The 11,485-nt window shown below is 37.9% G+C and overlaps 1 protein-coding gene across 1 annotated transcript; it reads right to left on the bottom strand.

Annotated features, from left to right (window-relative positions):
* Positions 1 to 366: 366 nt before the first annotated feature.
* LOC105564796 lies at positions 367 to 3,289 on the bottom strand. The gene is made up of 4 exons (XM_012017473.1): positions 3,099 to 3,289; positions 1,438 to 1,707; positions 1,174 to 1,278; positions 367 to 1,056 (listed from the first exon to the last, which is right to left on the bottom strand). The coding sequence occupies exons 1-3, from the start codon at positions 3,115 to 3,117 to the stop codon at positions 1,220 to 1,222; spliced, it is 348 nt and encodes a 115-aa protein (XP_011872863.1). The 5' UTR covers positions 3,118 to 3,289; the 3' UTR covers positions 367 to 1,056; positions 1,174 to 1,219.
* Positions 3,290 to 11,485: the final 8,196 nt, after the last annotated feature.

Genomic DNA, 11,485 nt, shown 5'->3' with positions numbered 1-11,485 from the left:
AAATGATGTGTCATGACGTGCGCATTTTGACGCAAATTCGCAGACAAGTTAGACCAGACATTTTTAAGTGGAAACTAGCTATCGAATGAAGCACCCAGAAAGTATCTTTCTCTACCGGATAGTATTATAAATTCACAGGAAATATCGAGTACACAGTCAAGACTTACTGTTACGTATTTTGATACTTAATAAAAGGTATTTAAAAGGCTAGGTCAGCTGACTAAACTATGTAACAACAAGTCTTACTCAATATTTGCTGCCAATTTAGCATCAATTTATCGTCAAATTTACCGTATTGTAATATATTTGAAATAAAAAATTGTTTTAAATTTAAAGGACATTTACGAGATATTATTATCCAAATTAGTTTTTTAACGATATTGCATTGATTACAAAAGTTTATTAATATAATACATTAATTATTAAAGCTGTACAAACAAAATTTTAGAATCTTTTCTTCTGAAAAAAACTTTTCGAAAATTTATTCTGGCTTGTTCAGCCACGAATGAGTAGACTTAGACTTATGCTTAGAAATCACAAGAATGTTAACAGTATCTTATCAGCAAAATTATTATCTTTTCGAACGCATCACTCGTCAACTGCGACAGAATTGCGTTATTTATGTCGCAGTGTTTTAAAACTAAAAATCGATAAGAGTTGCGTGTCCTATTATGGTGTATATCGCGACAGTATGTGTTGATATAAATGTGTACCTAATCCCACTTTCTGGCTGTAAGCTAAAGTGAACAAAAGTTTGATTGAAATGTGTACCTAATTGATAGCCGCAATTATATTAGAATGCAATAAAGAACTATTTGTATTGCATGGCAGGTTAATTCCTAATTTAGTATAATTATATTTTAAGTATATAAATATTCAGTAAGCCATAGTTTTTACATAAAGTATTAGCAATGGCAAGTTAAAAATGCACATGTTTAAATGTAGTAATATAACGAACATTAATAACACATGGTTTGCGATATGTCAATGAGAATTGATCACGTTTGCAATCACGTAGTAGAAATTTCTGCTAATGGACGTATGTATCATTCAAGTCTGTAACATTCGAAATATGGTTTTATTATTATATACGAATAAAAGATAATAATAACGTAAAAGATAGAATAAAATAATATACAATTTTAATAGTACTAAAAATACGTTTCTTTATACCTATATGTCGTATTATTTATTAATGGAAGCGATGGCAGGTCAATATTTAATTACTGCTCTGCTGGATGTATGGCTCGCAAGCCCTGATCACCCTTATCTGAAGCGCTGAAAAAATATTTAGGTAAATGGCATAAAGTCAGGAACTATAAGTAATTTAATAATCAAATAGAAGTGATGAAGAAAAATTTGTGATGTTAAATAAGTTTAAATTTTTTATAATGATAAAAAGGAACGGTAAAACGGTAAAGTATAAAACTATGGTACCAGGATTGCAATTTCTCGCGCAATTAAATCTTCCCATATTCCAATAGGTAACGTTATCGGTGCCGCACACTGGATTGTATTCAGCAGTTGCGACACACGGACAATTTGTGGTGGTGCTCGGTGGTGTGACGGTACTCTGCATTATGTTACTCGGCGAGCTGCTCGATTCATTATTATCGAAAATTATGGAGTCATCGGCAATTCCGCCCGGCGCGTCTCTTTGCGGGAATGCCAAGGCGACCAACCAAATCAGAGTCGATGCTTGAACAACTATCAGTAAAGTGACGTGTCATGACGTGCATATGTATATTTTAACACATCTCTACAGACAAATCTCGTAAATTCGAATAAAACGTCGGGGAAAATATCTTATAATTTTTTAAAATATTTTCAGATTTAACACAATATAGGAAATGCATTATCTTGCTTAAAATGTTTGATGGAAATAATTGGATGCGGTAGAAATAGATAGGATTTCTAGATCGATTTATCATGCACTAGTAGTTGCACAACGTAGGTTGTCTATATATTTTAATCCTATCTTATAATAATATTCTTTTCAATCATGTAGAATGTTTATGAATGTTCATATCCCACTCACAGCACAGCAAAATTATAGGAACACTGTGACAACGGTTTTTTGAAAAATTATTAAGTTTTGTTAACAGAGAAAAATGTATATGGTATGATGTAAGTATATGAAATGTATATTGCAACATTATATGTAGCTATTCTAATTTTTTTTAAGATAAGAAACAATTTAAAAAACAATTTAAGTACAAACGCCAACTGTAACAAAGACATTATTATTTTATGTGTTGTTTTATCAATAAAAAAATAATTTATGTCTAATACTTGCAACAATTAGTAAGAAAATTGTAAAAACTGTACTCTTATCAAATATAATGCCATTAAAGATTATTATTTATTGGAAAAATGCATTATGATGAAAATTCTAAACTATTTAAAAAACAATTAAAACCATTTAAAAAGAGTACAACTGTAACAAAGACACACCATTTACACGTGCCGTTCCATTATCACAAAAACCATTTGTTTAATATCCGTTATTTGAAAGAAAATTGTATTCTTATTAAACATGATGCAACGACTAAAACTTTCGTTAACCAAACAGAGTTGTTCACCATAATTTTGAAATGTTGTTATATTGTTTAAATTGCATTGGAAATTTATATGTTTATACAATATTTCTACGATATTGCAGTGCAGTGTATGATATTGTAACGTTATTGTAATGTAGCTGCTTCTGTGCTGTATGGGATAAGTTGATGTTTCTCAATCATAGGAAATATTGCATCATTTATTTACTATTTTATAATAAACTATTTATAATAATTTTTTATAACAATTATAACCTGTTTATAAAATATTGATTATAAAATGGATAGGATAGAAATTGAATATCTAGTTTAATATTTTATAATACCATTGGTACACTTAAAATTTCGTAAGTCAGGTGTGAAATAAGGAATTCAAAATCACCGTAGGATATAATAAACAAATTTTCTATCATTTCAAGCAGAGTATTGAAATTCGAATGTATCGGGCGTTATTCTAAAAAATCTAAGGAAAATCTAGAAGGGGAAAAATTCCACCTAAAAAAATCAATGTTGTACAGCTATCTTTTATATTGTACTCACATGCAAAAATATATTTCATGATGATATCCGGGGGAGTAATCCGACGTCAAGTTCGAGACACGAGTGAAGACGAAATGGGAGCGTCTTAAGTGACACCGAAAACAGCAGTCAAATGACGGTCTTTAACGAACCGTTTTTCGATTTATATGACCGTCCACTCTTATCTGCTTCCAACTTGTTTCCTTATATGTATAGGAGAAAAAACCAGTAAGACACGCGTTGCAAGCGGCCGGGGATATCCATATTGCGCACTTGTCGCATTAATGTTGATTTCACGCATATAATAACCGAGTCATTTACGGGACACCCCGTTTTCATCGTGCAATACAAATTACTATCGAGAAAAACAAGTTTTGCATTTTTGTTTACTCCTGACCTTTGGCCAACTAGCCAACTTTTATATGATCGAGTAATACGCATAAGATTATTGCAATCTTATTATACTTCTTTTCATCGCGGCCGTTAAATTGCATAATTTTGAATAAATAATTTGGCCTTTGTTTCGCTGTCAAACAACAAACGACTGCTTTTCGCTCACACAACATAAATTTGTTCCATCGGAATAGCGTAAGAGATAAGCAACGGTGTAAGAGAAAAATGCATGATCCTCTCTTTATCGTTATGAATATTTATATAACATCCAGACAAGAGCTAATAGCCTTGGAATTGTACACGAGCATCATCAGCGAAGTGTTTATCTCTTTCTCACACACGCACACAGCGATATCGATTTCCTGCTTGCGCTTCCTGCATTCACATGCGTGTCTATAAGAATCTTAAGTACGTCAGCTCTCTTGAACGTGACGTCAGAAGAAAGCTATGCGAGATTTTCGTAACTTGTACCTACGTGAGCAACTTTTCGGAAATAAAATCGATCTCGGTGAACTTCGGGTCGACAAGTAAGGCAGGTTTGCGAGATGTGGCGAAACGGAATCGATATTGTCTTTGGCACGCGCTTCATACTTGGAAAAAGAATTTCAAATCGTTTTCTTGAAAATATAAACGGCTCGTGTGATTGTGTGCGTGTGTGAAAAAGAGACAAACAATTTGCGCATGATACTCGTGGGAAGTTTCAAGTTTAAAACGATAAATTTTGCATTTCAGAATTGCAACGCAGAATTCCAATGATATTGCAGCAACATTGTTAACGTTCCAGCTATTACGAATCTTGCAATATTGCTGGAACGTCCTGTATTGCCTGATCTGATATAAATCGTGGTATCGAACTGAGAAAAAAAATTGTTGATGTTACTAAATATGTTCAGTTAACAGTATTTCTTTAATTCAAATATATATGTTTTTCAATTAAACATACATCATTTATTCAAATATATATTTTTTATTTAACAAATGTTTACGTAAATTAACAAATATTTGTTTGACAGCCCGCGACTGCAACATATAGTTGAATCAAGAAATAATTTCTTGACTCAACAGTTCTTTTTTCTCAGTGTAGGAATCTTCTGCACATTCTCACTTTGACGTTATAATAAATGCAAAGATTGACATAGACCCGAGTGTATTTGTGACGGAGGACAAATGGTGAAGATTGTATTATAAGTTTGTCTTTTAAAACAATCAAATCTCGCAGAATAAATAGACATGAAAAAAAAATCTTAGAGTAAAGTCGAAAAATTAATAACAGTAATTTAAAGTGAAATAAGAAAATTTATCGTTAAAAGTACATTCAGACTTTTGAGAGATTCTTTTTAGACTTGGCTGGATGACATCGAAAGATGATAATTATTTTTGTGTGCGCGCAAAATCGTGTGTTCTTCAACATAGATCGAATTGCAGATTAATTAAGACTTGATATAACAACATAGTTTATGCCTGCTAATAGAAAGGCTTTGTGTGTTTGTACATATGCATAATCTTTATTGTTGTCTGTCTTTATGTTAAAGACAGGCCAACTTAATTGTATAAGAGGCCCTCCACCACCCCCACCGATTCCAATCGGCGGTCCTCTTTCCTTCCTAATAATCCTGTCTAATAATAGTTTTATCATTATTTTATTTTTCTCACAACATAACTTTATAACATTATAAAAGAGAAAGAGAGTACATTATGTAAACATTTGGTATGCATTAAACAACAGGAAATTACAATATGAAACATATAGCTGTGCCTACTATACATATAACATTTTTTATTAATGTGCCTACAACAAAATCGTATTGTAAGTATGCAAACAAAAATCTATCAATTAAAAGATGATTTGAATCCAGTTTAAAATTTCATTCGATATAAACAGATCAATCTAAAGAGGCCCGCCCGATCCAATGGTCCTCTTTTTTACAATACGATTTTTAACAATTTTACCATTTATTTTATTTTTCTTACACTGTACCTTACAAGCATATAAGTATATTTATTATTATTACATTCAGTTATAATTATTTCGTCTATGAACGAAACTATCAAATTATATCCCCCTGTCCCTGTTTACCCGAATTCCTATCTACCCGTATTCCAATTTACAGTCCTATCTGTCCGTTTTATTACCTACCCGTGTTGGGATCTAACCTAACAAATCTACAAATTTTTAATTAAAGCCGCGACGCGATTTTATTATAGGGATACGCTTTGGGATTTTAATTCGCGCGCGATTGAGATTTAAATTAGATTTTTCGAATCTCGCATATATGTATATGCGAGAAAATATAGAGAAGGATAACCCACCCGACTTTAAAAAAAAAACTTTGCATATTTCCATAATTCACCTTCGTGGTCAATGAAGACCACTTTCCTTAGTGAATGCATTCTTCTTTCGTCGGGCCAGATGGGACCTACCTTTCGTCGCTCCTGGCCATATAATCTGGTCATAACCAGACACCAATAGGAAAGAGTTCTTCTCTTTCCATTGTCGATTTGTTGTTATCGACAAATATTACGTTCGATTCGGATAATAAGCGAGCGTCGATCGTATCGGAGAATACACGATAAAAAGTTAATTTAAAAAAAATTTCTTTGTAAAAACTGGCTGCATAAAATTCATCGAATATATTTTTTATATTCCGTTATTTAATTCCGTTACTTGATTGAAAATGTGGATCGATTATAACTTTATAACTGTTCTTTCAATTCGAAATCGTAAGTCAAATATGTAAAAAAAATTTATTTGGCTTTATATGTGTACCGATTTCAATAATATCCCGCGAAAACTAATAATGTTGTGGATAAAATAAAAAAATAAATAAGGAAATTTTCTCGATGCAAAACCGATCGCGAAAACCGACCGCGAAGATGCGTGCGACTATGTCGTTCGTGCAATACGCATCTTGAAAGTATATCAAGTAAAATGTACAAAATATCAAAAACAGATGGACAGGTTACAAGAAATTAGATAGACGAATACATCAACAAATAATTCGTCATTTCGTATTCAATTCGTATATTTTCATGTCATCAATAATATTTCGCGTAATTTTTGCAACGCGGTTCAACGATTCTTCACTTTGAAAATCGCTACTACTAATCTTCGATAGATTAAATATACACTGACAAAAATTTTTTTAACTAAGTAAACAGATTGACTTAAAATTATTTTTTTACTGAAGTAAATATTTACTCTATTTAAATAAAAATATCAAATCGCAAGTAAATCTGTGTATTATATTAAATAAATTAATTTAAATCATTACATTTTCTACATTCAACTAAAAATTTCATGAGATCGAGAATACTGTTTATTAAATAAAATAATTGTTTTTGTCAAATAAGAAATCCAATTTTCTTCGCTGTAAAACTTATATCTCAGTAAATATTTTATAGAATTAAAGTCAAATTTTTTGAAATTTAAAATTATCTACCGTTTGATATTTAATAAACTTAAATTAAAGAAATGCATGTTATAATTCGTTTATTTTTTAAATTTAAGTTAATAGGCTATTAGGAGCCACCTAATGAATAATTTTCTTGAGTAAAGTAATATTGTTTTGGATTAAGATATTTTTTTATCAGTGTATGTATAGTAAATAAAATATGATATTATTTGTAACCAATCCATTTAAAGGTAACGAATCTACGAGATGTATCTATCTACTCTACGAGATCTAATTTACAAACTACAATCTACGAAGTGTAGATTCGTTACCTTAATAATAAAAAAAAATTACTCACCGACCTGATGCGCAACAGCGGAGTTGTATCTGCAACGTAGCTACGGTGATTCTGAAACATAAAAGCATAAAATTTATATTATATATATATATATTTATAAAATGGTGTTCAAGAAAAAATTGTAAACTATAATTCTTACACGTATCAAACTTTTTAGTTAAGTGTGTAAAGAATTATATCGCGTAAGATTTTCCTCGAAAGATTTTCACGAGAATAAATTTTTGTTCAATTAAAAATTGCTTTTGTCTTTAAATTATTATTTCTAATTATTAGAAATTATATGGGATTATCGAGGGGGAAACCGCTGGCCAAAATCTTGTACACCAATGGCCCGCTAATGCCCAGTGGGCATTACTTTATTTTATTTCATCTTATTTTATCTTTATAATGCCCCAGCAAGATCTAATGCCCAAACTAATGCCAAAAAATGCCTAGTAATGCCCAGTAATGCCGCAAATCTGTACACCGCAATACCCTCAGCGGTTTCCCCCTCGGGGATTATGATTTAAAACAACTCAATATAAGAAACTGGAAAAAGATCGATTTTATCCAATTAAAATATAATATTTACCGCTAAGTTGCTCCGCTGGCGCCTGATGCCTCCTGGGCCACCGCCTCCTCTCAGATTCCTCCATTTCGCACTGGCACAACACAACACTCGCGAAAGAGGAGATGTAATTACGACCGCGCGCACTAATTATCCCGACGTTATTCGACGCGGGCTCTGTTGTAGCGATCGCACGCGGGGATGCGATCGTTGGCGTCGCGCGAATTGGCGGGACCGTTTCGGCGGGAGATCCGCGGGGCTAACCTCTCGCAGTACCCGAGAAAAGAGCGATTTCGCGCGAACATTTCTCTCGTCGCGCATCACGCGTGAGATTCTACACGCGCGAGGAGGCACGAATTGAAGCTGGAGCTCGGTGTATTCGCGCCGCGCGAATTGGCGGGACCGTTTCGGCGAGAAGGACTCGGAGATCCGCGGGGCTAACCTCTCGCGGTGTCCCGAGAAAGGAGACCGAACGCGGGCGTTAACGGGGCGATTTCGCGCGGACATTTCTCTCGCCGCGCATCACGCGTGAGATTTTACACGCGCGAGGAGGCACGAATTGAAGCTGGAGCTCGGTGTATTCGCGCCGCGCGAGGATACGGTGACGCGACGGCGACGATACAAAAGATCCCGGCCCCTCGCGAGATACGCGTCTCGGCGGATCGTCGACGCACGAGTCTCGTGTCTACGCCACGATTCCTAAATGTGATCGGTATCAAACTCACCGGGGCGATGTTGCGTGCCTTCGTGAAACGCGTCGCGATGACCGTCGGCGCGGGAGAACGATTCCCTGCGTGTCCGCGGAGCTTGGACTAACTAACATGGCGCCGCGCCGGTTCCCGCCTTCCCGGCGAGCACCGTGCGATACTACACGAATCGAGTCGACGACGCGTGACGATTGTATATCACTTCTCACTTCACTATTCTCACTTCACTGTCGTTCGTTCAAAGAAAGGCTGATGGCAGAGAACAATCCGTAAACGCTTAAGACTGTCTCAGTCGTAGGGCAAGGCAGAGAGTAACGTAAGTCGTATACAATAGCCTTTCACGACTCACGTTTCTCTCTGCCTTGCCCTACGTCTACGACTAAGCCAGTCTTTAAGCGCATTTACACGTTGACGACAAATCAACACTCGCGGTTCTCCTCTGCACTCAATTCACGTCGAAGGAACGAGCGCGAACGGTAGACGGCGATTCCGCCTCCCGTGTATCGTCGAGTGAACACTCCGAGAAACGAAAACGACGTCTCGCGGCACGCGCGGAACCAATAGGCTCGATCGGGCAGTCGTGGCGTCGTTTAATTACGCGGAGAACGATCGTGTACACTGTGTACCCGTGGCATTCGGTACGGCGGTTCGAATGATAGTGCGACACACGGAATGTTCTCTGGCCTCGGCGCACGGCGGCTCAACGTAAACAACTGCCGAGCGGCGCGCGCCCGGGTGAGTGACAAAAACCATCGAAATAACTTTGACGAACGAACACATGAAAAAATTCGCCGTACCTGGCCCGCTGGCGGATTCCAAGATATGACGTAGCGTTGTAAATAACACCGAAACGGTTACGCGGTTTTTGCTTGTTTGCGCGTCGAAAATATGTTGTTTTTGTTATACCCGAGCGCGCGCCGAGGTCCCCGTGTACCACAGTAGCATTCGAGCCGCCGCGGCGAATGCCACGGGACAGTGTGCGCGCTCGTTCTCCGCGTAACAATTAAACGACGTCTTTCGTTTCTCGGGGCGTTTACTCGGCTCGATGTACGGGAAGCGGACCGCCCGTATCGCCGTTTACCGTTGGCGCTTGCTGTGCCTTCGGCGGTGTATAAAATAGACAAAATAAATTGAACGTAACGAGGCTCGATTTTCCGTCAACGTGCGCATTCACGCGTTTAATTGCGCGAGCGATATCGAAGTGAGAAGTGAATCGTCGCGTGTCGCTGACGCGACTCGAGTAGTACCGTGCCGTGCCGCCAGAAACCTGCGCCATGTTGGGATCACTCGAGAAGCATCACGGACGCGCAGTGGATCGTTCTCCCGCGCCGACGGCCACCACGACGCGTTTCACGAAGGCTCGCACAACGGCGTTGTGTCCAATCAAGTTAGTAATCGCGCCGGTTCGACACTCGTGCGTCGACGATCCACCGAGACGCGTATCTCGCGAGAAGCCGGGAATCTGCCGCATCGTCGCCGTCGCGCGACGCGATTCCACCGAGCCTCGATTTCAGTTCGTGTCTCCTCGCGAGTGTAGAATTTCACGCGTGACGCGCGGCAAGAGAGACGTTCACGCCCGCATTCGGTCGCCTTTCTCGGGGAAACGCGCGAGGTGAGCCCCGCGGTCCTTTTCGCCGAAACGTTCCCGCCAACTTGCGCGACGCCGTCGATCGTGTTCGCGCGATCGCGTCTCTTGCTCTCGTTGCAATGGAGTCCGCGACGAATAGTGCCGGGAGTGACGCAATCGTAATTATCTCCGCTTTCGCGAGTGTTGTGTTGTGTCGTGCCAGTGCCAATTGGAGGAATCTGAGAGGAAGCGGCGGCCTGGGAGAGGCATCGGGCGACATCGCAGTAAGCCTCAGGTGAATATAATTGTCCATACATTATTCTCATGTTAACTCCATTTCGCAGATTGCTTTTGCTCTCCTTTTCGTGCACTTGATTCGCCCCCGTTTGAACGACTCGCACGGGGCGTTTTCCAGCAAGGACACAATGTGATACAGTGTAAAGGCCTTCACACATATTACACATATCACACATAAAATTTCGTAAGGACGTAAAACGTAAGCGTACGAAAATTAACAGATTGGATTTTGCTACTGCTTGCGTTATTGCCTTACGTTCTCGACTGTGATTGATCGATTTTCTTACGCTTACGTTTTACGTCCTTACGGAATTTTATGTGTGAAGGCCTTAACACTGTGAATCATTACATCCTTGTTGTTTGCCAATGTTAAACAAGGATGAAACGATTCACTGTGTAAAGGCCCGTCTACATAGGACGCAATACGCAAAACGCGGACGCAGACGCGCATGCAGAATGACGTTTCACGCAACGTACACGCATCAGTCATACACGACTAGTTGAACCAAAAGATAAAGTTGGTTCAACTAGTCGCGTATGACTGATTTGCGAATGCGTGTACGTTGCGTGAAACGTCATCCTGCATGCGCGTCTGCGTCCGCGTTTTGCGTATTGCGTCCTATGTAGACGGGCCTTTATACTGTGTCCTTGCTAAAAAACGCCCACGAGTACCGGCCGAAACAATTGCGCCTACGAAGTAGCAAAGGAATTTTTTGTCTGTTCTACGAAAATTTACGTTCGCGGAAGATTTCTTTCCGGAAATTATACAACCCTTATTCACGGTGGTTGAAATGTTCCGCAAATAACGGTATTCGCGTGTATTTCGTGAAAAAGTATTAGGTCTTTTTTCTTAACGTTGCATCCCTCAAGTATACTAATTTGAATTTTCCATTTGTGCGTTGCAGGACGATGAGGCATCGCAGTTTTACTGCTGTAGGGTGAGTGAGAAGTAAAGCTTATCATATAAATCGAGGTAATGAATCTATGATGGCTATACAAAATTCTCAGGGAATAAACGAAATCCAATTTTCTTCGCGGTAAAACTTATATTTTGGTAAACATTTTATAGAATTAAAGTAAAATTTTTTAAATTAAAAATAATCTACTATTTGATATTTAATGACCTAATGTGAATACCTGGGAAAAA

This window comes from Vollenhovia emeryi, unplaced genomic scaffold (assembly GCF_000949405.1).
Source record: "Vollenhovia emeryi isolate VEMERY1.0 unplaced genomic scaffold, V.emery_V1.0 DF939159.1, whole genome shotgun sequence".
NCBI classification, from domain to species: domain Eukaryota; kingdom Metazoa; phylum Arthropoda; class Insecta; order Hymenoptera; family Formicidae; genus Vollenhovia; species Vollenhovia emeryi.
The sequence above is the reverse complement of the archived record's forward strand: the minus strand, read 5'-3'. Positions and strand labels throughout refer to the sequence as shown.

Excerpts from the sequence above, each read along its gene's own strand:
- LOC105564796 (XM_012017473.1), bottom strand. Across the intron at positions 1,279-1,437 it reads CGCGAGAAATTGCAATCCTG|CGCTTCAGATAAGGGTGATC; the intron begins GTACCATAGTTT and ends ATATTTTTTCAG.